General features: G+C 41.3%; 3 protein-coding genes across 3 annotated transcripts in view; 2 read left to right on the top strand and 1 right to left on the bottom strand.

Moving 5' to 3' along the window:
- Positions 1 to 27,374, bottom strand: part of LOC309477421 (multidrug and toxin extrusion protein 1-like) — a 244,440-nt gene that overhangs the window by 156,826 nt on the left and 60,240 nt on the right. The gene's annotated exons all lie outside the window — the stretch shown is intronic.
- Positions 14,076 to 16,200, top strand: LOC309477581 (uncharacterized protein; the record flags this gene model as incomplete). Its single annotated transcript, XM_082140856.1, has 8 exons — positions 14,076 to 14,111; positions 14,207 to 14,343; positions 14,477 to 14,588; positions 14,684 to 14,764; positions 15,003 to 15,183; positions 15,547 to 15,636; positions 15,801 to 15,878; positions 16,007 to 16,200. The coding sequence occupies 8 exons, from the start codon at positions 14,076 to 14,078 to the stop codon at positions 16,069 to 16,071; spliced, it is 780 nt and encodes a 259-aa protein (XP_081996982.1). The 3' UTR covers positions 16,072 to 16,200.
- On the top strand, positions 16,493 to 19,612 carry LOC309477439 (uncharacterized protein). The gene is made up of 4 exons (XM_082140706.1): positions 16,493 to 16,653; positions 16,739 to 16,926; positions 17,376 to 17,560; positions 18,266 to 19,612. Exons 1-4 carry the CDS (start codon positions 16,637 to 16,639, stop codon positions 18,701 to 18,703), a joined length of 828 nt encoding a protein of 275 aa, XP_081996832.1. The 5' UTR covers positions 16,493 to 16,636; the 3' UTR covers positions 18,704 to 19,612.

Here is a 27,374-nt window from a genome sequence, read left to right as displayed (position 1 = left end):
AACAGAAAGACAGACAGAGTATCAAGCAGTCTCTCAGCAGTCCACTCAAGCAGTCTCTTTCTCTCTCATTATAAGCAAATAATCTTTTCAACAGCCTCCTAGGACTGTAACTAAAATAATCATAGTCATAGTCAATCCTTAATAGTTCACAAATGTCAAAATACAAATGTTTGACTCAAATTAAAACCATTACAATAATCTAAAATACATTATGCTATGATTCTTTTTTCTAAGGTTATTTTTAGTTTAAATACTCAATTCACCTAACCTTCGTTTTTCGGAAATTTCTCTTGACTCATCATAAGCTGTCCTCATCTTTAGCCACCACCATGTCTAACGACCTTCAGAAGTTAAAACTAGTTCAATATCAAACATTTTTTCCTTGCCCATAAGGCAACCAACATCATGTTCCTTATATAAATTAATACGTCTTGTTACGGTCTCCACAACAAATAATGACAATCACCTCACGGTCTCAGTTGGCTCTTGAAAGCCTATTTCCATTAGCTCTTAAGCAATAATTTTCTTTTCTTCAGGGTGTTGTCTCCCTGGCATATATGCAGACACATGTCACAATGGAAGACAAGCCATACAATCAACGCGGTTTCTTGTGAGTGGTATAGGGGCTCACATTTTCTGGGGCAGACTGAACTTCTTACAGCTCATCTCGCCTCTCAATGATCTGCTGATGCTGGTCGCCACTCAGTCAATCAGCGCCACTCTCATATCCATCTCACATAAAAACACCTCCATCAGGAAATGCCCAGTGTTTTTGCGTGACCCTTCTGTCTTAGGTTGTCCTTTTTGGCCTAAAAGATCTTACCCGTCGTTGAAGTAATCACTCGTACACACTGGTAACCGCTTTTCCCCATTACAGAATCTGTGACCGTTTTCTTCAACATAATCTGTTGTTTTCTGGAGCTTAGGAAAAGGCGCATTCAAGAGTCATCAGAGCCATTCGGACTGCCTACTAGTGTTAAACATAGGGAGACAGATTAATAACAACAGTATTTAATCACTTAAATTCATTAATCATTTTAAGGCAGCAACCTAGCTGCTTAGATTATAGTCAGTGAATTTAGATCATAATCGTACATTCAGTGTACTGTTACTTCTGTAGCCGGAGCCATCAGCCCTGTTTTATGGTGGAGGCTAAAATGAGACAGTCACTGGTCCTAAAATAAACAAGTTCAAAACAGTATTATTTTAAAGACTTCTTTAAAGTCTTTCAGTTTTACTTTTAAAACGTTTTAAGTACAAATTGCCCTTTGAATGGCAATGATTTCCTTTAACATCTCTGTGTCTATGATTTTCAACTGAAACACTGTGCTTTACACAGGCTCAGACAACAGCTTTCAGCTGACATTGAATGAGAGAGAGACTCTTGAGGCATTCAGGACTGGTATACTGCATTCTCATAAACTTTTAACTTCAGACTTTATCTACCATCTTTTTCAACTGTAGCCCATCTTAAGGCATCTTTTCCATAAATTACATGTATTGTAATTTAGACATTACAAATTTCCACTCAGAATGAGTCTCTGTTGCACTGAAACTGTGGCAGTTTCAGTTACAGCACATACCAAATTCAGATAAGCAAACCTGTTTTGGCCAATTCACAATCTTCTTTTGAACCCAAAACATCAGCTGTTAGCTCTTTTCATAGTCAACAACAAGCTTTTGTTTAATTAAATGCCTTTTTTATACATTTTACATTTTGCAACTGTTAATCCTGTAACACTGCTTCTGTTTATTTTATCTTAAAGAAATAATAATTATTCTAGTTCTTAATAACGCTTCAAATTTCATTTCAATTTTAGTTGTCAGGTTTTCAATTACCATAATTTAATACCCGACTTCAATGTTTTCTCTAGGAGTTTATCAATCTGCTTCTATAGTTCCTACTAACTTTTGAGACTGCGCTCTCTGCTTGTCATACATTTTATGATTATCACTATAAATCATTCGTTAGATTTGTCTCTCTATATCATCTAAAACCTTATCAAAGCATTTCATTCAAAACACAATCATCCTTTTAGTGACCGGTACTTTTAAAATATTTTGCAACTCATTTAGCTCATCTGTAATTTTACGTCAACCGGTACTTTTTATAGTTGTTTTCCTTTCAAAAGGAATTCCTTACACTTAATATCTTTCAATCTTCTTAACAACTTTCAAAAAGTTTATCTATCAACTTTCTTTTCTCCCTCATTTACTTTTACAGTCATACAGTGGGCATTTTACAGTCACTGAATGACCCCGCTGACCGCAGTAAAACACTCTCTGTTATTCTACCTACAGTCTTATCCCTGTGATCTTTCTAACATCTCCACCCTACTTTACACCCCTGAAGCGGTGTGTTCTTATTCAGGAAATGCAAACAGAGCCACTGATAAGTTCTCTGCATTTTCCCCCACTGTCCCAGCTGCAAATTCAATTACAATAGCCGAATCATAATCTTCATCATATTAACACTGATCTACTTTCTAACCCATATCAACACAGACTTTTCTTTAAATTTGTGTTATTTTGGCACTTTCTTTGTTTGGAGCCAGTCAAGTTACTGTTTATCTTTCCAATCAGAATCAAACTTTTACAAAAAACATAATCTGCAAATCTCTTTAAACTGAGAGCTTCAGAGCAGAGCTGCTTACAGCATTTGCTCTCTTTTGTATCAGGACTATTCAGTTACTCTTCATACAGTATAAAGACATTTAGCATGTCATTAATTTCATTAACACTGATTTAATAGCTTATTCTTCTATCAAATGGTTAGTTTGCAGATTCAACTTAAATCACGAGATTGTATTATAATTATTCAGTCCCACTTATCTCTACTGTTTCACAGAAATCACAAGATTCCTCAAATCTTGTTCTCAGTCTCTAAATTACACAGACAGCTATCCTAACCGCTTGCACCTTCAACTCTTGTTACAAAAATATGGCAATCTATTCTTCAATACTCTTGTTAATCCCTGTTAATCATACTCAATGCCTTATTTTTATCTAAAACTCAATTTTCATACCATTTCAACTTAATTTGACTTAATCAGGCGTTCATAAATATGAATTTTATCTTCCCCTACATGCCAGTTCCTTCTCCTACATACCAGTTCCTTCTCCTATCGACTCTGTTCTCTTTTATCTGCTTCTTTTCCATCCAACAATTCACTGTTTGTTCACATTTTTACACTCATGAACAAACTACAACAACTCTTTGACTAGTAACGGATAAATTGGCACTTCAGAAAAACCCTGTACTTTTGCACAATCTCATACGCTCATCATTTACAACACTGCTCAAATCATCAGTCATAGCTTTGCTCAAAGTTTCATCAGACACACAAAAAGATTTGCAAGCAGTTTCTTCATTGCAGATAGCAGAAAGAAAATCAGTGTATGTGTTTGTGTGTGCGTCGTGTGTGCGTCGTGTGTGCGTTTGTTAGTAAAAATATTTTCACTTCCCTTTGCTGTAGCCAGAGACTGAATTCCCAGAGCCGAACCCTGTCCGTCCCGCTCTCCTGCCCTCTCGGTTCAATCCGACTTTATGGTAGGACATGCGCTGCTCCAGTGTCCGTCCTTCTTGCATATTCTGCATTTTGTACAGTCTCGGTGCGAGTGGGCATTTGTTGCACAAACATAACAGTTCCATTTTCCCCCAGCAGCGTTTCTCATTTGACAGAAAATAGGTGTGTGAAAATGGTCTATTTTACTGTTAGATGACCCCATTTTGGCTGAATCTCCCCTCTGGATTTCACAATTTCGACACGTGTCTTACAGTATCTGTCAAACGTCTTAAACAGATCCGATCTTTTTTCGTCACCCAAAATCGGTCGGGTTTCTGTAATTACGTTTTACTCAAAATCTTCCCATAAGCACTTTCTAGTGCTCTATTAATTTTGATTTCCTCAGGTTACAGAGACTTTGAGTAAAACTAACTAATCAGCAATTGTGATTATCTGAATCACCTGTGATTATCTGAATCACCTGTGGCACTTCCGTCCACCAACGAGCTAAGTGTGGTAGAAACCGATCCGAAACTTCTTCAATTTCTTCCCCAAACAATTGTGATTATCTGAATCACCTCTCGCTCGTACCAAAGCAAAACTCAGCCAAAATGGTTCACGTTCACTCACAATTATCAATTTACACTTAACATCAATAAAACAATTCTGCCGTTTCTTACCCAGAGATGCTTTTCTGTTTTCTGTAATTGCCACGGATTCTTTTTGATCTTTGTGGGATTTCTTCAACTGGTCCTGAATGCGGGTATTGGCTCTCTCTCTCCCTTAACCTGTTGAGTTTCTATCTCAAACCGTCGAGGTATGAGACGGCCGCCTGATGCTGCCGGGTTGCACTTCCGTCAAATCCGTTCTCAGGACCAGGAGAAGAAGAGTCCGCACGAGATCCGACACTTCTGACACCAACTTGTAAAAGCAATTTTCAGAGATTAATAAAAACAGCATCAAAGGTGTAAGAAACTTTCAAGAGGCAAAATTGTTTTAAAGAGAAAAGGTTTATTCTTTGAGGATTCTTTTCACAACCGCAGCCACCCAGCTGTGAAACAGAATGACCTAGTGGACTCAATGAACATAGACATTTTATACAGGTTTCTGACATTCTTGACTCCTCCTTTCTCAGTTTCTGTAAATTTCCTTAAAGACATCTTATATCTCAAGCTGGTATGGACTGGTTTCTACCCCCCCACCCCCCTGGGCAGGTCATGCTGTTCTTTGTTCCTGAGAAGCCAAAAGGCCTTCATTTACAATCTAAATGACCTCCTGCTTCCCTCAGGAGGGGGTCTGGGACCCTATTATTATACGACACCCTGTATTCCTTGACTAAAACTCTTTCTCCTGCCTCAGGTGTCCGTTATCTTCCTGGCCCATCTGGCGTTATTGTGTTTGTTCTTTCATGTCCCTTCAACTGTTAGAAAACCCTCACAGAAACACATGACTAAATGAGATTAACAGTTTGGAAACGATGAATATAAGTAATATCGAATTTTCCATAACAGTGATAGTGATATCAGGTTTGTGGTAGCTCTATTTTGATTTATGTAAGCTAGCAACAACAGGCTAACAAAAATGCATTACTTGAATTAACCTTGAACTTGAAACAAAACCTATACACAGGTCTTTCTATCTGTCTGCTTTCCTGCTTATGTTTCTCTGTACTTGACTTCGTCCATCTCATTTTACAACTTTTGATTCCCAGATTAGGAAAAACTGTTCCAAGATTGCAGTGGTAAGTTTGTTTGATTTATTATCTATCTAGTTACAGTATGTATCTATGTCATGGTCTCCCGGGTTTTTGGTGTTGTGTTCCTTTTGTGTTAGTTTTGCCTTAGTCTTGTTTCCTGTTTTTTATTTTGTTGGTTCATTCCCTTGTGCATTCTGTCCTGTTACTTCCTGCTCCTTGTCACACCTGGTTTCTGTCTCATTGTTACATTTACATTTACATTTACATTTAGTCATTTAGCAGACGCCTTTATCCAAAGCGACTTACAAATTAGGACAAAAATTCAGCGAGTCATCATAAAGAGGCAAAAACAACAACAGCGCAAGAAGTGCTCAAAATACGAAGTTCAGGTATTATTCAGAGTAGCATAAGCCTGATAAGTGATGTTTCAAAGGGAAAGGATTTTTTATTTTTTTTATTTTTATTTATTTTTTATAAGGTTAAGTGCTCACGGAAGAGATGGGTTTTCAGCTGTCTTTTGAATGTTGTCAGGGATTCTGCATTCCGGATGAGGGTGGGGAGAGCGTTCCACCAGCATGGAACTGTGAATGAGAATGTTCTGGAAAGTGATTTTGTGGCTTTCTGTGATGGAACCACGAGACGTCGCTCGTTGACCGATCGTAGGTGTCTGGTAGGGATGTAGACTCGTAGGAGTGAGTGAAAGTAGGAGGGAGCTGAGCCTGTGATGGATCTGTAAGCAAGCGTCAGTGCCTTGAACTTGATGCGAGCAGCGAGAGGTAGCCAGTGCAGAGAGGTGAACAGAGGAGTGACGTGGGCCCTCTTGGGCTCGTTGAAGACAAGACGAGCTGCAGCATTCTGGATCATCTGTAGGGGTTTGGTCGCACATGCTGGAAGTCCAGCCAGAAGAGCATTGCAGTAGTCGAGCCTAGAGATGACCAGGGCCTGGACGATAAGTTGCGTTGCATGCTCAGTTAGGAAAGGCCTGATCTTCCTGATGTTGTGCAGTGCCAACCTGCATGATCGAGCTGTCTTTGAAATGTGATCAGTGAAGGTCAGCTGGTCATCAAACGTTACTCCAAGATTTCTGACCGATCTTGATGGGGTGATTAATGATGACTCTAGCTGGATGGTGAAGTCGTGCTGTAGAGACGGATTGGCAGGGAGGACGAGAAGCTCAGTCTTTGCCAGGTTGAGCTGCAGGTGATGTTCCTTCATCCATGTGGAGATGTCCGCCAGACAGCTTGAGACCCGTGCAGCTACTGTGGGATCATCTGGTTGAAATGAGAGGAAGAGCTGCGTGTCATCAGCATAGCAGTGGTAGGAAAAACCGTGTGCCTGTATGATGTGTCCCAGTGATGTGGTGTAGATGGAGAAGAGGAGGGGACCAAGAACTGAACCCTGGGGAACACCTGTGGTCAGCTGATGTGCTCTGGATACCTCACCTCTCCATGCGACCTTGAAGGACCTACCTGTGAGATAGGACTCAAACCAGTGGAGTGAAGTTCCTGTGATGCCCAGTGATGAGAGGGTGGACAGAAGGATCTGATGATTCACAGTGTCGAAGGCAGCAGACAGATCCAGGAGAATGAGGACTGAAGATTTGGAAGCAGCTTTTGCGATCCGTAGGGCTTCTGTGACTGACAGTAATGCAGTCTCAGTTGAATGCCCTTTCTTGAAGCCAGATTGGTTGACATCCAGCTGGTTGTTTAGAGACAAGAAGGATGTTAGTTGGTTGAAGACAGCTCTTTCAAGTGTCTTCGCAATGAATGGTAGGAGAGAGATAGGTCTGTAATTCTCTACAAATGATGTGTTTAGCGTTGGTTTTTTGAGCAGTGGAGTAACCCGAGCCTGCTTGAATGCTGTAGGGAAGGTGCCAGTATGGAGGGATGAGTTGATGATGTGTGTGAGTGATGGTAGAAGTGTGGGAGAGATGGCTTGTAGAAGGTGTGAGGGGATGGGGTCAAGAGGGCAGGTGGTAGGGTGACTGGAGAGGAGAAGTGTAGATACTTCTTCCTCGGTTAGTGAAGAAAAGGAGGACAGAGGGATATTGGCTATGGAAGGGGTCGGTCTGGGTTCCTGTGTGTGTGGAGCTGAGAACTGACTGCTGATAGCTGTTGTTTTGGTGGTGAAGAAGTTCGCAAAATCGTCAGCAGTTAAGGAGGAGGCGGGTGGTGGTGGAGGTGGACAGAGGAGAGAGTTGAATGTCTTGAAGAGTAATCGTGTGTTGGAGGAGCTGTTGATCTTGTTGTGGAAGTATGAAGATTTTGCAGCATGAACATCAACAGAAAAGGAAGAGAGGAGAGATTGATACATACTCAGGTCAGATGCGTCTTTTGATTTGTGCCATTTCCTCTCCGCTGCCCTGAGTTCGGTCCGGTGTTCCCGAAGAACCTCAGATAACCAGGGGTTAGAGGGAGTAGCGCGTGCTGGCCTGGAGGAGAGAGGGCAGATAATGTCTAGAGAAGAGATTAGAGTGGAGCATAAGGTGTCCGTTGCGGTATTCACATCCAGAGATGAGAATTGTGAGGGTGGGGGAAGAGAGGATGACACGGCAGAGGAAAGATGGGAGGGGGAAAGTGAGCGCAGGTTTCGTCTCAAAATGACTGGTGGTGGGGGTGGTGGTGCAGGGGTAGAGAGTTGTAGACTGAAAGTAATGAGGAAATGATCTGAAACGTGGAGAGGTCTCACCAAGATGTTGTCTGTGGTGCAGCTGCGTGTGTAAACCAGGTCCAGTTGGTTGCCTGATTTGTGAGTACCTGCGGTGATGAGTCGTTTGAGATCGAAAGAGGCTAGGAGAGAGGTGAAGTCTGTTGCATGTGGCTTTTCGAGATGAATGTTGAAGTCACCGAAGACTAGAAGTGGGGTGCCGTCCTCAGGGAAAGTGGACAGCAGCACATCCAGCTCATCTACAAAGTTACCCAGCTGACCTGGGGGGCGATAAATGACTACAAAATGGATCTTAATGGGAGTTGTAAGTGTAATAGCATGATATTCAAATGAGTTGTTGTTGCATAGAAAAGAGAGCGCGGAGTATTTGCAATTGTTAGAAACGAGAAGCCCTGTACCCCCACCTCTCCCAGACTGGCGAGGGGAGTGGGAGAAGGAAAAATTGCTAGAGAGAGCAGCAGGGGTTGCTGAGTCTTCTGGACGAATCCAGGTCTCAGTCAGGCCCAAGATGCTAAGAGTAGAATGAGATGCAAAGGCTGGAATGAAGTCAGCTTTATTGACTGCTGACTGACAATTCCATAGACCCACGGAAAGAGAGAGAGGAGTAAGTGAGGATGTAAGGATGGGACGCAGATTGGCAGTATTGCGCTGCCTATTGCGCGTGATGAAAGGACGTTGCCGAGAGATAACAGGAATGTATTGAAAGCACATGTTGATGAAGGTGAACAATAAGATAAGTAGAGGGAAGAAAAAGGGGAAGAGGAGATACGCAAGTGCCTTTCGGGTGTCCTTGCTCGGTGGAGTCGCGCAGGTAGAGTCGCTGGTCTTTACCCGAGTCGGTCTTCACACGAGGAGGCTGAACGCTTCCGCTGACGCTTCCGCGACAGCGCGCAAATTACACAGATATACAGATAATGCTCTCACCGCTTGAGTGAGTACAGCTGTTTCGTTCTGCCAATTAAGTCAATAACGCGTGAATGTGTCAAATCGAAAGTGCTTAGGAGCAAGGGCTTAAGTTACGTGCAAATTAGATTGCTATAAAAATTTAAATTTGTTTCACTCGCGGCTATTTCTCTAAAGTGCCAATGCGTCTAACTGAAATACAGAATTATGTTAAGTTAAAATGAGAAAAATAAAAAGAGAATCGAACATGGCCTTACCTGGACTAAAATACAACGCTGCAATAACGGGAGAACAGTGTATTCTAGAGAAAACCACTTGCGAGCTGCGTGCCTCTAGTATGCTGCCCGCTTGTCATTGTTAGCCGCTCAGTGTACATATACCCCTAGGTTTCTTTATTTCCCTGCCAGATCCATGTTGCTTCCCCCTGTATCTTCCATGTAGTCTGTTACATTTATTTGATTAAAACTTGGTTCCTCCACCTGCCTGCCTCCTGACTTTGTTGCTGCATTTAGGTCCTCACCATCCACAACTCGTGACATCTAGGCCTATATTTTAATACATCATGCACATTAAGGAACAAAAATCTAGCTTTTGTTGTATCCATTAGTCATGCATGTGTCTTTATTGCCTTTTTTCCAGAGATGGGAAAAGCATTGAAAGGCACACGGTTAAGAAACATCAAGATAAAGGTGCTGAGGAGGAATATCAATGGTTGTGTAAAGGTTCATTACCTTGCACATAAAGACATCCCCAAGCCCAGCTCCCAACAAACAGGCCTTTTGGACTCCACACTTGTTCCATCAGAACAAGATGAAGCAGCAGGCTGTAGTTCATCTTCTGAGACTGCATACAGTAAGGCGAAGAAGAGAGAGCTAAATGCCTGGAATACAGTCAAGGAGGACATGCTCAAAGTTTCATTTGAAACTTCAGCACCAATAACTTCCAAGTGTTCTGTCTGCCAACGGCATGCTGATTATAGGTGCTTGGAGTGCAGCACCACGGCAGTCCTTTGTGAAGCCTGTCTGAGGAGGACTCACCACAATTCATTGCACGCCCCTGATAAATGGAATGTATGAACAACAGCATTCACTCACACATATACATATAGCTACTATTGGATACATCTACTGATGCTAACTAACTCAGTCACTGACTGTAGTGCGACTGTAGCTTTCAGCCAGGAGAAGATGTCGTCAGGTGGGTCCAACTTTCACGGGGTGTTTCGACCCTGAACCACAACACCCTCCAGTTGGCGGGTCGGCAGTGGTGGCCAGTCACTGCCCACCTCCTCCTGGCCCCCAGCTCAACTCCTCCCTCCTACTCCAGAGCCAACAAGACGCTCTTTCTGCTGCCTCACCCAACCTACGGACAGCTGCCTTCCTCTCCCTTCCTGCCATACCCAGAGCTGTGAGTGTCTTCCACACAGACTGCGCCGGGAAACCCCTACACCCGACCTCAACCGGGAATAGCCAGGCCTGCCACCCTTTGGCCCTGCACTGCTCAACAAGGTCCTGATACTTGGTGGCTTTCCGCTCATAGGCCTCCTCGCACCCGTCCTCCCACGGGACCGTCAGTTCAATCAAGATTATCTTCCTTGACTCCTCAGACCACAAGACCATGTCCGGCCTCAGCGGTGTTTGCACAACCTGGGGGAAGACTAGTTTCCTTCCCAGGTCCACCCTCATCTCCCAGGATTGTGCTGCTTGCAAGAGGCTCTTTTTCGTCTTCTTGGGGGCTGGTGGTTTCTCCCCTTCTCTGATGAACTGGATGGATATCGCCGGCCTTCTACTGGTCTGGCGCTTTTTCTGCCTCTCCCGCTCCAAGATGTCAGCCAGTGCACTGAGAACCTTGTCATGGCGCCACCTGTATCTTCCTTGGCTAAGAGCTGTTTTGCATCCTGCCAGTATGTGCGCCATTGTTCCCCTCCCTCCGCATAGCCTACACAACGGGTCCTCCCTCATTCCCCATCTGTGGAGGTTTGTTGGTGATGGAAGGGTGTCGTACACTGAACGGAGCAGGAAAGAGATGCGAAAGGGCTCCAGTCTCCAGATCTCAGGCCACGTGATCTTCCGCTTTGGCAGATCCCACTTTGTCCAGGCACCTTGTACTCCAAGTTCGACGGCCCTAGACCTGCGCCTTTCTTCCTCCAGGTGTCGGACCTCGGCTTGAATCATGTCCCTCCTCTGCCTTGGGTCTGCTTTTCCCCACTGCTGGAAGTGGGTGGATCCGAGTCCTTGCCTCCCTACGCATGGGTTCCCGATGATGTCCTTCAACTTCAATGCGCTTTCAGCTTGCGCCACTGATGTGTCAGCCGCCCATTTGCGTCCTGATCTCGTAGTGACGCCTGCTCTTCTGACTTTTTCATCAGTGGAGTCTTGGTACATCATCACAACCCGGCACTTTGCCACCTTGAACTCTTCCACCACTGACGATAGGGGTAGTTGTACCTGGCCAGACCTGGTATATAGCCCTACTGCCGTGAAGCTTGGTGGGATTCCGAGCCACTTGCGAAGGTGTTTGTTTACTCGCCTCTCGACTCCTTCCACTGCTGTCATAGATACTTCATAAATTGTCAGTAGCCACATGAGTCGTGGTAGCAGGCCGTGCTGGAAGAGCCAGGCCTTGAACTTTCCTGGCAGCCCTGACCCCTCGATCTTACTTAGCCATGCATCTGCCTGTTTCTCTGTCCTGGAAACGTTGCATCTGTCGGTCAGGGATGCGTCGTACCATTTCCCTAGGCACTTAATTGGGTTTTCCTCAATTGATGGTATCGTCTCCCCCTGTACTCGCAACTGGAACTTGCTGGTCACTTTCCCACTTCTGATCACCATACTTCTTGATTTCCTTGATTTGAACTTCATCCGAGCCCATGTTGCCACGTCATCAAGAGCCTTCAGGATCCATCTTGCCTGCACATGGGTTGAAGTTGTTATGGTAAGGTCATCCATAAAGCCTCTTATAGGAGGTTGGCGGATGCCAGACTCCATTGATGGCCCTCTGGATTCCTTTCCTGCAGCTGTTATGAGCAGGTTCATTCCCATGACAAACAGGATGGGGGAGATGGTACAGCCTGTCACAATTCCCTTTTCAAGGTCCTGCCACTGGGTTGTGAAGTGGGCAGTTTTGAACCGTAGTTGGAATCCTCCGAAGTAGCTGGTAATTATACCCCTGGTGTGATGGGGGACATGGTAGTGTTCCATAGCCATGTTGATGAGGCCATGCGGGATTGAACCGTATGCGTTAGCCAAGTCGAGCCAGACAACTGTTAGGTTTCCTTTGCTTTCCTTGGCCTCCCGGATCAGCTGGTTGAGGATGCCCGTATGTTCCAAGCACCCGGAAAAACCTGGAATTCCGCCCTTCTGGACTGATGTATCGACATATTTGTTCTTCACCATATAGGTGGTCATCCTTTTTGCCAGGACAGAAAAGAATACCTTGCATTCGACACTTAGGAGAGAAATGGTTCGGAACTGACTGATGTTGGAGGAGTCCATTTCTTTAGGTACAAAACACCCCTCTGCTCTTTTCCAGGATGCTGGAATGATACCTTTTGTCCATATCCTTCGCAACAGTTTCCATAACCTGCGGAGGAGCATCGGGCATCTCTTGTATACTTTATAAGGTATACCGCTTGGTCCTGGGGCAGACGCTGAACGGGCTTTTTGTACAATGTCCTGGACTTCTCTCCATGTTGGTTCACTGGTGTCAAGCTCTTCCTCAGGAGTTTTCAGCAAAATATTTGTAAATCTTGTTTTAGCACAATACTACAATTTGTGTTGTCTTGAATTACTCATTTCCAAAACTATTAGTTAAAGTTATCTTTCTTTCAGAATTCTTCTTATGAACCATCCTACCAGGGGCTATTCCTGTATTTACCCGAGGGCCATGAAAACCATGCTGTGTACAGGAAAGATATAAAAGTCATTGTCAACACAGGTTTGTCATTTTATAATGTTAAAAGTCATGTGTTTAATTTCCTTGACAAAAGAAAAGAGAGGCTGATGAAATGTTGAGCAATGACGTTCTCGTAGGAATTTCTCACACTTCTGATGTGCAATTTTCCAGTAATAACATATCAGGTTACTGGTGACACAGTGTCTGTGTTAATATACATTATAGTAATGATTGTGGATTAGATTTATATAGCGCTTTTCAAGACACTCAAAGAGCTCTACATTGAATCCATTATTCTTTCACTCATTTATACTTGGTGATGGTAAGCTACTTGTGTAGCCACAGCTGTCCCTGGCCAATGAGTGCAAATGGCCACTGCCATGCTGCCGTCTATCAATAAGATTGTCTATCATTATCAATAGACTATTTTATTGTATTCCTTGGTTATGTTTTTTATGTATTTTTTTTGCAGGACGTCTCTGCACCATCCCTATAGATATGTGCGAGTGTGAACCTGAAGCCTGCACTCTTCTGCGGTATGGGCTCTGGCCAGCAACAGCTGAAAAGCCTCAAACTGCCTTCTCCATTCCTTTACTGGAACTATTTGTTTGTCTGTCACTGGAGTGTCAGGTTTCTGTTGAGGGTTTTTGCAACACTCTGCGCTCTTACAGAGGTGAGTCAGATTGCAGAGGTAATTTTGAAGTCCCATCTGTGACGCCAACATTTCAGATCATGATATATCACAACGAAGAGTAAATCATTACGAAAACATCTAGGATCTTACAGTTGTATGAAAGAAGATTGCTGATTTTTCATTTTTTATAAGAAATATATTTATAATTATATTTATAATTTGGTAATGAACCATGCAAAGTATTACTTTGGCTTTTAATGTTCATGATGTTTCAGTAACATTTTTGCTGACGCGGTTAATACCATAGGTTAACGCACTCTACAGAGCCCTGGTGGGAGAATCCATATCCCACTTTAGGCATCTCCACTTCCGACAAAGGAGTTTGGTGGATATTTGCCCTCAATTTGATGATGGGACCACGTGCCCAGCATGTCCAAAGGTGAGTTCTACTCCTAGCTTAGTTCATGTTAGATTACTTGATTGCAGTTCCCATGAAATGATCAAATTGAATCAATGTGAAGTGTTACATTTTGATATAACGGTAACAGTATATGTTCACCAGCCTGGTATGAGTATGAATGAGGGAACTTGTGCATCTTTTATCTTTTTTGTTGCACCAGATACAAAACCAGAATTACTCAAGTTATTGTTTCCTAGGTGGATGGAGATATGATAGAAACTCTGGATGCCAACTTTGGCCTTGTGAGGAAACAAAGCTCAGGGACAAGCCTAGTTGAGCCCTTACATGGGACCCGCATTTTTGTTGCTGAAAATAATGTACAGGAATCCTGATAATTCCAAGCCTCACGAGGTTAGTCACAGTTGTAGAGTACTTTATCACAAACTTAAACTAATAGAAAAACACCTAAGTCTTCCCATAACCATCTGCATTTTTCCTTATCCCAGGACTGCAGTAACTTCAAGGCTGGCAACATGCTGAGATCACAAAAAAAAGAGAAAAAGCTTGATGTTACAGGAGTGTTTGGAGCCTCCTGTCGTCATGAAATCCCACTGATGTTTGTAAACATGAGCCAAGGAGAACGGCAAGTCTATGACATACTGAATAGTAGAATAGAAGTGTATTAACCTGTGATATGTATATGGGCGATATTACAACATACTACTAAATGAGCTCAGCATAGTGTATCAGAATTCCCATGTTTTGTGTTGTTATAGGTTAGCTTATCCCCTGTATGTCATTGATGAGCTTCTTCAAAGATGCACAAAGAAGAACATACACTTGCGGGTGGTCTATGATATTGCCTGTGTTGTTGCCTCACATTTGAACGTGAGTTCTTTTTTAAACTTCTGTGTAAAGTTTCAATATTTTCTAAAAGATCTTAAAATCACAAATAAAAGCTCTGCCATACTGTGTTCAAACAGAAATCAGGTGAGGGTATACCTCCCAACATCTCCTTGGCTGTGCCGGCTTTTCACATTTATGGACACAAACTGCCCTGCCAGGTAATACCATTGGATTTAAACAGTTGTCAGGATCTGTGGATCACTTCATTCCCTCCTTGTTTAGCTTCCATTCTCCTGTCCACTGCACTGCTTAAATAAAGTAGAAAGGCCTGAAAGTAATCTTGAATCTAACATTTTCCTGACGTTTTCTAAACTTGTTTCACAGCCATGCTGTTGTGGACAATGTGAGAGGTTGTGTCAATCTATGTGATATTTTACGACTTTGCTTTAATCACAGATCAAGTACAGCACCAGACGGCTTAGTGGGTTTGGGCTTACTGATGGGGAAGGAATGGAGAGACTGAGGTCTTTCCTCCGAAGATTCGCCAGGGTCACAAAGGAGATGACTCCATCTCACCGGCTTGACCTGCTGACTGATGCACTTCTGCACTATGGACGGAGAAAATCTACTGACCTTGGTTAGTTTACCATTGTATGGCGATGTCATAAATCAGTGCTAGTAGTTTAACGCACTGTGCTTGTTGGTTTAAATTTTACACATTTTATATTTTCTGGAGTTTAGCTTGAACAAATTGTACTACGCAAGTAAATTAATCACCGGGGTGGTAGTGGCGCAGTGGATAAGACACATGCCTTTGGTGTGAGAGACCCGGGTTCGAATCCACTGTGAGACACCAATGTGTCCCTGAGCAAGACACTTAACCCCTAGTTGCTCCAGAGGCGTGCGACCTCTGACATATATAGCAATTGTAAGTCGCTTTGGATAAAAAGCGTCAGCTAAATGAATAAATGTAAATGTAAATTCAAGTATTTCTTTGCAGCGTTGAACCTCCTGCAAAAACTGGACAAAGCAGAGAAACTATCAACTCTAGCTGAAGAAGACATTTCATCTGTCATCAGAGAGGCACCAGGTAAATTGCACACAAGAAGCAGAAGCAGTAAAAAATTGTGTTGATTAAGATTTACGATCATATAATTTTCCATTTAATTTACAACCATTTTGCACATAGTGGTATTATGTAGAATTGATCAGTCGGTTGTTTTGTTTGTTTGTTTTTATTTGTTTTTTTTTTAGTGTTGATCTCTGAGCAACACATTGAGAGATGGAAGAAAAGAGAGATAGAGCTGTCCCAACAGAAACCAAAACCAATACGTAAGCAACTGAAGTGAATGTTTTAACCATTGTTTTAAGCAAATGTAACTACAGTAATTACCCAAAAAAATACCTGACAAAATAAAAGAAAAATAAATATAGCTGTAACATTTTCATCTGATCTCCAGACACTGTCTCTAAATGGAAAAGGGACTACATTAAGGAGTTGATAAAGTTCTACAATCTCAAGTAAGAATTCAGTGTCTTGTCTACTGATATGTAATAACAAGGCACATTGGTGTAGGAAACTGTTGCAGTGACCCTGTTCAGACCCAGTATTAACATGTGCTCTCACTGATACAAAGTGGTCAGCCCTAAGTGTGTCTGACCTGGTATTTAAATGCATTCCAGTGTTTCCCCTACAGTGACTCAACTGTGGCGGCCTGCCACTGCTATATTGTTAGCACCACGCCTTTAAAAAGCACATGGACAACGTCAACATTTCTGAATTGAATCCTCTGTCATATGCTGTTAGAATGCTGTTACGTGTGACCTGGACAACTTCTGTGTGTGGTTTGGCCAGATCCAACCACATTGCGGTACACACTGATTATGTTTAGACCTGTATTTAAAGCTGTCCACTGTTCATGTTAATACCAGGTCGGAACTGGGCCAATGATGTTATGAATTTCACAATTATGTCATCTGCAATATTTGGTAAGGTCTAGCTTAGTAACTCTTTATGGTTGGCAACCACCAAATTTTCTGATATTCTTTTTGTAATACACAATTTTTGTAATAGGACTTGTGAGGCATACATGGGGGATGAAACAGAGTAAGTTACCCGTCTCCATATGTTGCTGATCTTTGATAGAATGTGTAAATGGTGTTTTGATAATATTCATGTACTACCTTTGTAGAACTGAGAACTCCCTGCTTAACATGGAGAAGAAACACCGCATTGAGACCAGATGGAAAGAATCAGATTTGAACTTCCAGTGTACTCTTAAAGATGTTGACCAGGAGCTCAGATCCCAGCTGATCTGCAGAGCTGGAACTGAATCCAGAGAGAGAGCAGTACTCCTCCAACTGAAAAGAAAATATCCAGGTAAAGTGATGTGGACAAGCTGAACAGTTTTATGAATGTAGATACTATTAGAGAGACAATGTTTAGCACTTCTGGTTCTGTTAAAGTGACACACAAACATTTGGGCAAATGTGCTTCTTTTCCACCTCCCCTCGAGTTAAACAATTGAGTTTTACCTTTCCCCTGTTCATCCAGCCATTCTCTGAGTCTGGAGACCCCATTTGTGGCTTTAACTTAGCATGAATCTAATCCGATTCAATGATTCATGCTAAGCTAAAGCCACAAATGGGGTCTCCAGACTCAGAGAACGTCTGGACAAACAGGGGAAAGGTAAAACTCAATTGTTTAACTCGAGGGGAGGTGGAAAAGGAGCACATTTGCCCAAATTAAAGTTCCTTTAATGTTTACCAATAACCATAATAAATAACAAAAAGACTAACTGTGTTTTCTGTTTTCTGACTTTGCTTCAGATGGGCAGGGCATTGCCATAAGACTGTCCAAACAGGTGGCCAACTCCAATAGAAGACTAAAACAAGCAATCAAAGAATACAACAGCATACAATGGCCACCACAGAGGAGCATCTTCCCTGCAACGATGCATTTTGAGGAAGCATGTGATCCCTCTTGGCCCGTCTACTTCTGTCTTGATGAAGCTGTGAGTATAGTTACGTAACCATAAACCACCCAGGAACCATATTGCATATAGAAACCATCTAAATAATTTTAGAGATCACTTGGTAATATGGCATAATTCTCTGGGTTGTTAAAGGAGAACTCTGGTCAATTTTAACATTGAGCTCATTTGTTTGTACATTTGGAGTGCTGTCAATACAGAGAACAACGACAAAAATCGGTGTTGCCTACACCGTGTTATCCTCTTTTTAAAATTTGCACCCTGTTGACTTCAATAGGGCAAGTTTTAAACCTGCTTTTAGTCTCTTAACATCCTTGATGTGTCATTACAAGTGCCCAGCCAATGTGAGTGATTCCTTCAGAGTTAACGCGGGTGAATCTGACTGCAGTAGATGTGAAAGATATGAATAAAAATGATGTTATTTCAGCCAGCGCTCATACCTGTATTTACATCCTGTTTTCGGTCGAAGTCCACAGTAATCGATTGTCAAGTTCACGCGCGTGATCATAGGTACTAAATCACGCGCGTGAACTCGACAATTGATTACTATGGACTTCGACCGAAAACAGGATGTAAATACAGGTATGAGCGCTGGCTGAATAAACATAATTTTTATTATGTTCTCTGTATTGACAGCACTCCAAATGTACAAAAAAATTAGCTCAATGTTAAAATTGACCGGAGTTCTCCTTTAAGTTGTGATTGTTATTGTCTTGCCCTTTCCAGATTGAAGAAGATGAAGTCCCAAGGAGTCTGAAAAGACGAGGGATTGATGCCTTGCATATGAAGACACGGGCAGCTGAGGAAAAACTTCTGGTTTACCAGGAAATGAGAAATGTAACTGATCACCTCCATCAGCAGCACGCCTTTCTGTGCTCTGCCATCGATGACACAGAGCAGCCTGGTGCAAAAGCTGCTCTCATCCAACGTCTCAGAGAGCTGGAAAGAAAGCTACATGAAACCACTGTGAAGTTTAATCAGCATGTACCAGACATTGTTCCCTCAACTTGTGGTTACATCACCACAGACAACTCCTGCCTGTCTCAGGACCTCCAGACATTAAGTACACAGACACTGGTGTATAATGACGATGTTGGTGCTAGTGATTGTGATGAAGACAATGAAAATGACAATGATGATGATGATGATGATGACAGCAATTAGGCTGACTGTGGTTTCCTTTTTTCTTTTCTTCAGTGCCTATCTAGATATACATTTCAGATGTAATTGATCCTCTATCGCTGTTCATTGTTATCAAATCAAATAAAATTTTATTCATACTAAATAAGTAATACAAAGTGCCTCACAGAGGCTAAAAATAAATTGTTCATATTGTAATGGCAATAAAAGGTCCATGTAGGTGGACCCATGAATTGTTCTGTTTCTCTGCACAGCCAGACAGTGGTATTGGGAGTATTGTAGGCATTGTAATGTCATTTTTATGTTTATTTCCGCAAATATGTGGCAGAGTATATTTAATATTTTACTGACTATTCACACTCCAAGGTTTGTTAGATTTGTTATTATGGTTTTAATAATTTCATTACAATTGGCTTTGGTGTCCGTGTCTGTTCTGTCATAACATAGGACCCAGGTTGTGACAAATGATATCCAATAAAGGACGTCAATATTTTGGCCTGGTTTTAATGTCACAATAGCGACTTGAAATCTTGATACACACTAATCTACAGGGACATTGGAAAAACTGTATTGTGCTCATCAAATAATTACTATAAAAACAAGAATATGGAGTAGATCTTAATAGACCTAATAGTTCATTAAACCCTACTTTACTTAAACTTTTAATCAAACCAGACTTCAGCTGATGCATTGCATAAAAACCCCAGCTGGGCATTATTTGATTATGCACAGGCAAATATTTAATTTCAGAAATCAAAGCTTAATGAAATAAAGTGAGTGAACTATTTTTCCCCCTTTTGTGTTAGCGTAATTTATAACTTGTAATCTAACCTTGATTCTGACCCATATACAGTGAGTACAGAAAGTAGTTCTGTAGAGAGTTCAGTAGTAGAGTAGTAGAGTTCAGACCCCTTTAAATTTTTCACTGTTTCATTTTGCATGTATTTCTCATTATACACTCAGCACCCCATCTTGACAGAAAAAAAACTTTAAATTTATTAAAAAAGAATAACTAAAATATTACATGGTCATAAGTTGTCAGACCCTTTGCAGTGACACTCATAGTTAACTCACATGCTGTCCATTTCTTCTGATCCTCCTTGAGATGGTTCTGCTCCTTCTTTGGAGTCCAGCTGTGTTTAATTAAACTGATTGGACTTGATTAGGAAAGGCACACACCTGTCTATATAAGACCTTACAGCTAACAGTGCATGTCAGAGCAAATGAAAATTTGTGGCCTCCTTAATCCTCAAATGGAAGAAGTTTAGGACGACCAGAACTCTTCCTAGACCTGGCCGTCCAGCCAAACTGAGCCATCATGGGAGAGGATCCTTGGTGAGAGAGATAAAGAAGAACCCAAAGATCACTGTGGCTGAGCTCCAGAGATGCAGTTGGGAGATGGGAGAAAGTTACACAAAGTCAACTATCACTGCAACCATCCACCAGTCGGGGCTTTATGGCAGAGTGGCCCGACAGAAGCCTCTCCTCAGTGCAAGACATATGAAAGCCTGCATAGAGTTTGCCAAAAAAACCATGAAGGACTCCCAGACTGTCATTAATAAGATTCTCTGGTCTGATGAGACCAAGATTGAACTTTTGGGTGTTAATTCTAAGCGGTATGTGTGGAGAAAACCAGGCACTGCTCATCACCTGTCCAATACAATCCCTACAGTGAAACATGGTGGTGGGAGCATCATGCTGTGGGGGTGTTTTTCAGCTGCAGGGACAGGACAACTGGTTGTAATTGAGGGAAAGATGAATGCGGCCAAGTACAGGGATATCCTGGGAGAAAACCTCTCCCAGAGCGCTCAGGACCTCAGACTGGGCCGAAGGTTCACCTTTCAACAGGACAATGACCCTAAGCACACAGCTTTTCTTTTTTAATAAATTTGCAAAAAATTCTACATTTCTGGGGGTTTTTTTCTGTCAAGATGGGGTGCTGAGTGTACATTAATGAGATATAAAATGAACTTCTTTGATTTTAGCAAATGGAATGAAACAAAGTGTGAAATATTTAAAGGGGTCTGAATACTTTCCGTACCCACTGTACTGTGTGGCAACCCCAATCAGGCCTTCTTTCCAGCTTATATGAATGACCTAGTGTTCCGACCAATATTATAACTCTAAAAGTGACTAAATTTGGAATATATATCCAAAAAATATAAGAAAAAAAAACGCTTAATTCTATATACTCGGTTTGCAAATGCTCTCTCAAAGTAAGCCTTTGAATGGATCTGTCAATGAAATGAGAAAAATTAAAAACTTTGGCTTTTACTCAACCAAATACATAATTTAAAAGGTCTTAATGTGGAGAATAACATATATCAGTATGAAGACTCTACTGAGCTCCTTCTATGAAAGAATGAGCTTTGAACCTTGGCCTCAGTGCATATTTGAAGGCTTATAATTTAACAACAAAAAGGGCTAAAACCATGGGACCAACTGTTATAGAGAGCTCTTGACCAGGGGCCCGTTCTTCGTACGTCGCTAACTCAGTTAGCTGGATTTGATTGTTGACGATTTGGCATGATCTTGGATTGTTCGGTTCTTCGACGCTCATCCTGGACTTGCTGTCATAGCAACAGGTGCGCAAACTTGAACCTGCTCGGGAGCAGGCTTATTTCATGTAAACAGGATTAGATTGCGGCTTTAGAAGCGGAGCTGATACGGGAAGTCCAGCGCAGCGCGATATAGTGCACTTTCTGAGATTTATATTTTTTCTCGTGACTCGTGAGATTGTCGTTTACATTATTAATTTGTTGGAAACGCACATTTATTTTCGACTTGTCAGAGTCGGGCTTTAACTACAGCACAAACTGTTTGCATTGCCCTAAGATTATTTGCGAGTGGCTCTTTCCTTTACACTATTGGAGATGCAGAGAACTTGATGGAAAGTGCTGTCTGTCGTGTCATTCGGAGTTTACCTGGCGCTTTTAGGTTTAAAAAAACAGTTTTAGGTTTTTAAGACCCAATGTTGTAAAGCAGTTTTTTTAAAAGCATTTTTTTTTTTTTTGGCTATCATAATTTTTTATGAAGATCATACAATCATGACCATGCCGATTACAGTATATGTCACTCAGGCTTCACTAACGTGATTGGTACCATAGACTGCTAGACCATAGACTGCCATCAAGGCCTCAATGAAGGGGATTATGTGAACAGAAAGGGGGTTCACAATGTAAATGTGCAGCCCAGTTACTACTGTGATTCTTATTCCAGATTAGTAATATTATATCAAATAAAAAAAAGACAGTTTACTAAAATCTTCCATATCACAAATGTGAAAGCAAAATGGCCAGGATCTGTGCATGACTTTTGCGGAATTTTCAGAGATTCAAATTTATGCACATTATTTGAAAGCAGTAAGGAAAGTTCCACAATTAAATATCAAGCTCACTGTATTACATACACTTATGCTGATCCTAACAGAACTGCATTTTTTCATAGGTGATTATGACATGTTCCTGCCTGCAGACAGGTGTTTTATGACCCCCTTCCCTGACCCAAACCAGTTACAATGCAGCTTTAGCCAGGACAAGGGCACACAATGAAATTAACTTTGGCTAACTAAAGGGAAGATTTCAGTGACTGAAAAGTCTGAGGGTTGTACACCTGACAGGGCCTGTGACATTGTTGCATGTGCCATATTACACAACATTGCCAAAAAAACACAAATAACTTTTCATTATATGTTTAATAAAAGACAAATATACTTAGTTCCTTGAGTTTTATTTCAATTGTTCTTTGTAAAGAAAAGCCAGTGGTCAAGTGCCTGCAACAAGAGATATAAGACACATGCCTAATGCAACAAAAAAAAAAAGGAAAAGTTGGCTATGCACTCCTACTACGCCTATGTCTCCTCTGTCTGTGCAGACTCTTCTGTAGGCCTTTCTGTAGGTGTGGAATCCTGCAACTTATATTGCAGCCATAAAGCATACAAGTATAAATTAAGTAAAGTTATTTATGCACTTGCAGGTAGGCCTCCATATGACAGTTATCTGAGAGGGTTTATTCACTGTCCAGTGCAATGGAAACAAATGGACATTACAAAGTCTTATACTTTCTTTCCTTTGGAAAGTTAGAAAATGTCCACTTACTGCACATATTTCAGCCACCACTTTCTTGGGAACAGATACAAGTGTTGGTGTATTATGTAAAAGTGCACAAAAGAGGAAAACACAATGTCATTACAATGAACTACACTCGGGAAAAATGTGATCAAAAACTCATGGCAAAATATTTTTACATTAACATAAGTTTATCAGTTTTCACTTTCACAAGTCAAAGCAATTCATCATTACTCAAGATTTAACAGTTGAAATGACTATACAGCCTTAATTTAATGCAGCAAAAATTATTTTACAGTGTAGGCTACTAAGATCTTTTTCTTGATTGCTTTTATAAACAGACAACCATTTATTTAACAGTGCCTTTTATAAAAGAGACTATAATATAACTAAAAATTACCATTATGTAGAATATTTTTGTACTTCACTTTTATTTGTTCCCATGTTCTACTGTGGTGACTCTGACATTACAATGAACAAAGTAATTATGCAACTATTAAAATACAAAAATATAGGCTATTAAGTGATAAAAAACATCTAACATGGCCACTTCTTACGGATTTAAATTGTCTGCTACTTTTTGCCAGCCCTCTCTCCTGGCTTTTGCAGACTTTGAGGTGTTCCCTGGCGTTTTGATTAAACATTAAAATTCCGAATAAACTTCGACTGTTCTTGCTCTGCTGAGGAGAAAAACTGAGCGCGCTCTTTGGCCACGCTGAACAGCCAATAGCAGCGTTGCTGATCAATGTTTCTACTATCGATACATATCCCCTTTTAACCCAGCGCATGAACGCGCAATTATCTCAGATAACTCAATCCAGCTATACTAATCAAGTCAAGTCAAGTCAAGTTTATTTGTATAGCGCTTTTCACAATACAGATTGTATCAAAGCAGCTTCACAGTATTAAATTAAAAATATCCGGCAAGTGTGTTCGAAGAACCGAGTTAGCCTGATCATGATTAGCACGATGATATTATCTTGGATGTGTCATTTGATCTCGGATGTAATAAGCGACGTACGAAGAACGGGCCCCTGAACTGTCATGTAATATCTCATGTGTTATATCCACCACCTGGGGGCGCTGCCAAATATGGATTAAATACAATTTCACCCATTTTGCAATTAGATATTTAAGATCTGAATCCTCAGTTGCGTTCAGCGTCCCTTTAAACACCCGATGAGTTGTTAATTATATATTTGGAAATTCAAGTTTGATGCAAAATAATCATATTATGTAAAAACTACAAATACTTATGGCAGCGCCATGCGGGTGAAAACATGTCAGCGCCATGATTGTAGTTCTTGTGGGGTCCGACCAAGCTGCAATTTTAGGGTTACAAAACGATATATCTATTGCATAAATCAAAGACCAAATATAGCCGAACTAGTGATTACACTGCCTCTAGATGACAGATGTTAGTAAAATGTGAATATAATGGATTATTTTAGATATATTATCTTTTATAAATTAACATGGGTGTAGGCTGGTAAGTTAGGTCTTCCGGTTTTCCTGTGGTGGATAGGGTCGTGAAAACATATGGTTACTTTATTTTTCAAACATATTGTGGAGCCGAACAGCCATTTACTAAGTTACTGTGGTGAGGCAAAAAAGTAAATATGTCGGTTTATTTAAGATATTCGTGCCAAAACGTTTAATAAATTACCACTTCCGCATGACGTCTCAGATTGACACTAAGAGCAGCCAATGGGATACCTGTCGGATTTCTTTCACCGTCTTTGGATTGGATCGGGAGTCTTCCTGTGTCAGTGCAGTTGGACAGCGGGGCTGTCCAAGTGTGATAACCGATGTATTATTTATTGTTAGACTACATGGACTTTATATGTATTACGATTTATACCATTTATATCCATCATATCTGTGAATAAAAAACGTTATTGTGGTGGTGGAGATTGAGAACATTTATGTTCCAGGAATTTCTCAGAATAAAAAATAAACATTCTGTAAGTGTGCATTACATGAACTCAAATAACTCCCCAATTCACAGTAAACCATGCTTCTTTTTCCAACAATATCTTTAGTAATTTTTTTAACAGTTTAACAATCACGCACTGCACAGAGCAAACACATCTGAACATAAACAGCACGCCCTAAAACAAAAATATCCCACCTCCACCCCGTTCACATGTATACAAACATACATGTAAAGAAATTACTAAAACCATGCTTCTTAATAATGTGAAACTTTAATTCATGCTGTGTAATGATTACAAAAGGCATGCAAAAAACATTTTAAACAAAACAACAAAGACATTTATTTTAGGTGTTTCAGCACTGACAGTGTTGGCACATGTTGCTTTTAAAACCACATGCAGTATGTGACCAGAACTGACACACTGTACACTGTGACCATGAACGCCATTTTTTGGTAGCATTCTTTCTCTTGTCACCAAAATGGATGCGGCAGACACAGCAGGTGTCTTGACCTACCAAGAAAAAAGGAAGTAAGGAAAAACAAAAGATACGTTTTTTTAATGTAAATTTTGTAATCAATCAATCAATCAACCAACCAAACCAACCAACAGTATTAAACATATTTAAAATAATGTCTCAAAGGCGGCTATTTCTGTTACAACAAGCTTGCAAGCTCAGCGACTTTGAGTTGATCTGATATGGTGGTTGAATACTACAAAAGTCATCTCTTATAGTGACAACCTGAAAAAATACAGAAACACACAAGCCTCATATTATAATAATAATAATGTATTTTATTTATAAAGCACTTTACCTCTGTGAAACAAGTCTCAAAGTGCTGTATCATATAAATGTTATCCTAAAATAATTTAACTTAAACATTTTCATATGAAGACTCTGCAATAGACAATAAGACTCGTGGTTGCAAGGATAATGTATATTTTGCTGTGGAATACATACTGTCATCTGCAGTCATCATGACGACATAAGTGGCTGAAGAAGTTCCAGGGAAGTTCTCTGCTATCTGCTGTGCACCTACAGTACATAAAACAATATGATAAAAACTCGATACATATCTTGTACCTTAATGGAAAATTTGTAATCCAATTTGTCAGCATTTATATGACCCATGACTATTGGATACAGTAAGCAGTGTTAGTATTGACATTCACTGGACACTTTATTATATACAGCTGTGCTACTGCTTATGAACACAAATATCTAACCAGCCAATCACATAGCAGCATCTCAACACATGTAGTCATGTAGACATGGTGAAGAAGACTTTCTGAAGTTCAACCTGAGCATCAGAATGAGGAAGAAAGGGGATTTAAGGGACTTTGAATGTGGCATGGTTGTTGGTCTGAGTATTACTGGGATTTTCACCCACAACCATCTCTAGGGTTTCCAGAGAATGGTCTTAAAAATGCAGAAAATAAATATTGTCTGGTCTGATGAGTCTCCATTTCAGCTCCACATTCAGATGGTAGGCTCAGAATCTGCTGGAGACATCATGAAAGCATGGATCCATCCTGCCGCCCATCAACGCTTCAGCTGCTGCTGCTGGAATGGTGGTGGGGGGGTTTCTTGTCCCACTTTGGGCCCCTTAGTCCCAACGTGGTATGGTTTAACCAGCACAGCCTACCTGAGTATTGCTGCTGACCATGTCCATCCCTTTCTGAGCACAGTGGAGCATCTTCTGATGGCTACTTCCAGCAGGATAATGCACCATTTCACAAAGCTCAGATCATCTCCAGCTGCTTTCTTCAACATCATAATGAGTTCACTGTCCTCCAACAACCTCCACAGTCACCAGATCTCAATGATTCCATGACATATGCTCACAAATTGTATTAAAAAACATGTGAATAGATGATAACAACCTACTGCACCTGCTAGGAGGCACAGTAGGGCCCTACTGGCCCATACGAATGCGCCGATAACCACTGATAATGTCCATTCAATCGGTTGATAACATCCAAAGCGGGTGGAAAAGCATACATTACATTAATTTTGGAGTAACAGGTTGGCACTTCCCTTTGGGAAGGGGCAGCTATCCAGCCCCCTCCTAGATTGGAGGCTTGATCAGTCTGTTCTCATGTATGGATGGCAGTACAAGAAAAAGAATGAGCTTTTCTGCCTCTGTATGTCACTCCTTCAGTTGTTGCCTCTCCAGTCTATACCTGGAGGTGATAAGTGCGGACATAAAGAATTGGACTCTGTCGCAGCTAGTGGCCCGCTCTCTGTAATTCACTAGAACTGTAGGAATAGGTAACCATCAGCCGTCAAGAGCTACTTGGTAGAGAATGGTATGAGAGTGTAATGGCGCTCCACTCTCTCAGTGGCCCCTCCGGTACGGGAGGTAATAGTCGAATGACTTTAAGTCAACTAGTTCTCTAGGAGGACTGTTATCAGGTAGAGCGCTTCCCTAGAATTTCAGAGGCAATGTTTTTCTATCCTCAGAAGAGGTTGGGCAGTCACGCCACCTGTGATGATTGGTGATGGAGCTGGATGTGGCACTCCATCCCTATGCACTTTCGTTAGATATCCCCGAAGAACATTGCCATGTTTCTTAGGTACAGCAGGCAGTTGAGAGAATGGTGTTCTCTCCTGAGGCCTCTCCTGGATGTCAGGACAGGATGCTTAATCATTTGCTCCCTTGTTGGAGGCTGTCCCTCTGGAACTAGAATGTC

The sequence above is a fragment of the Leuciscus leuciscus genome (assembly GCF_965113295.1).
Source record: "Leuciscus leuciscus genome assembly, chromosome: 16".
Taxonomy (NCBI): domain Eukaryota; kingdom Metazoa; phylum Chordata; class Actinopteri; order Cypriniformes; family Leuciscidae; genus Leuciscus; species Leuciscus leuciscus.
The sequence above is the reverse complement of the archived record's forward strand: the minus strand, read 5'-3'. Positions and strand labels throughout refer to the sequence as shown.

Excerpts from the sequence above, each read along its gene's own strand:
- LOC309477439 (XM_082140706.1), top strand. Across the intron at positions 16,927-17,375 it reads ACTGAAAAGAAAATATCCAG|ATGGGCAGGGCATTGCCATA; the intron begins GTAAAGTGATGT and ends ACTTTGCTTCAG. Across the intron at positions 17,561-18,265 it reads ACTTCTGTCTTGATGAAGCT|ATTGAAGAAGATGAAGTCCC; the intron begins GTGAGTATAGTT and ends TGCCCTTTCCAG.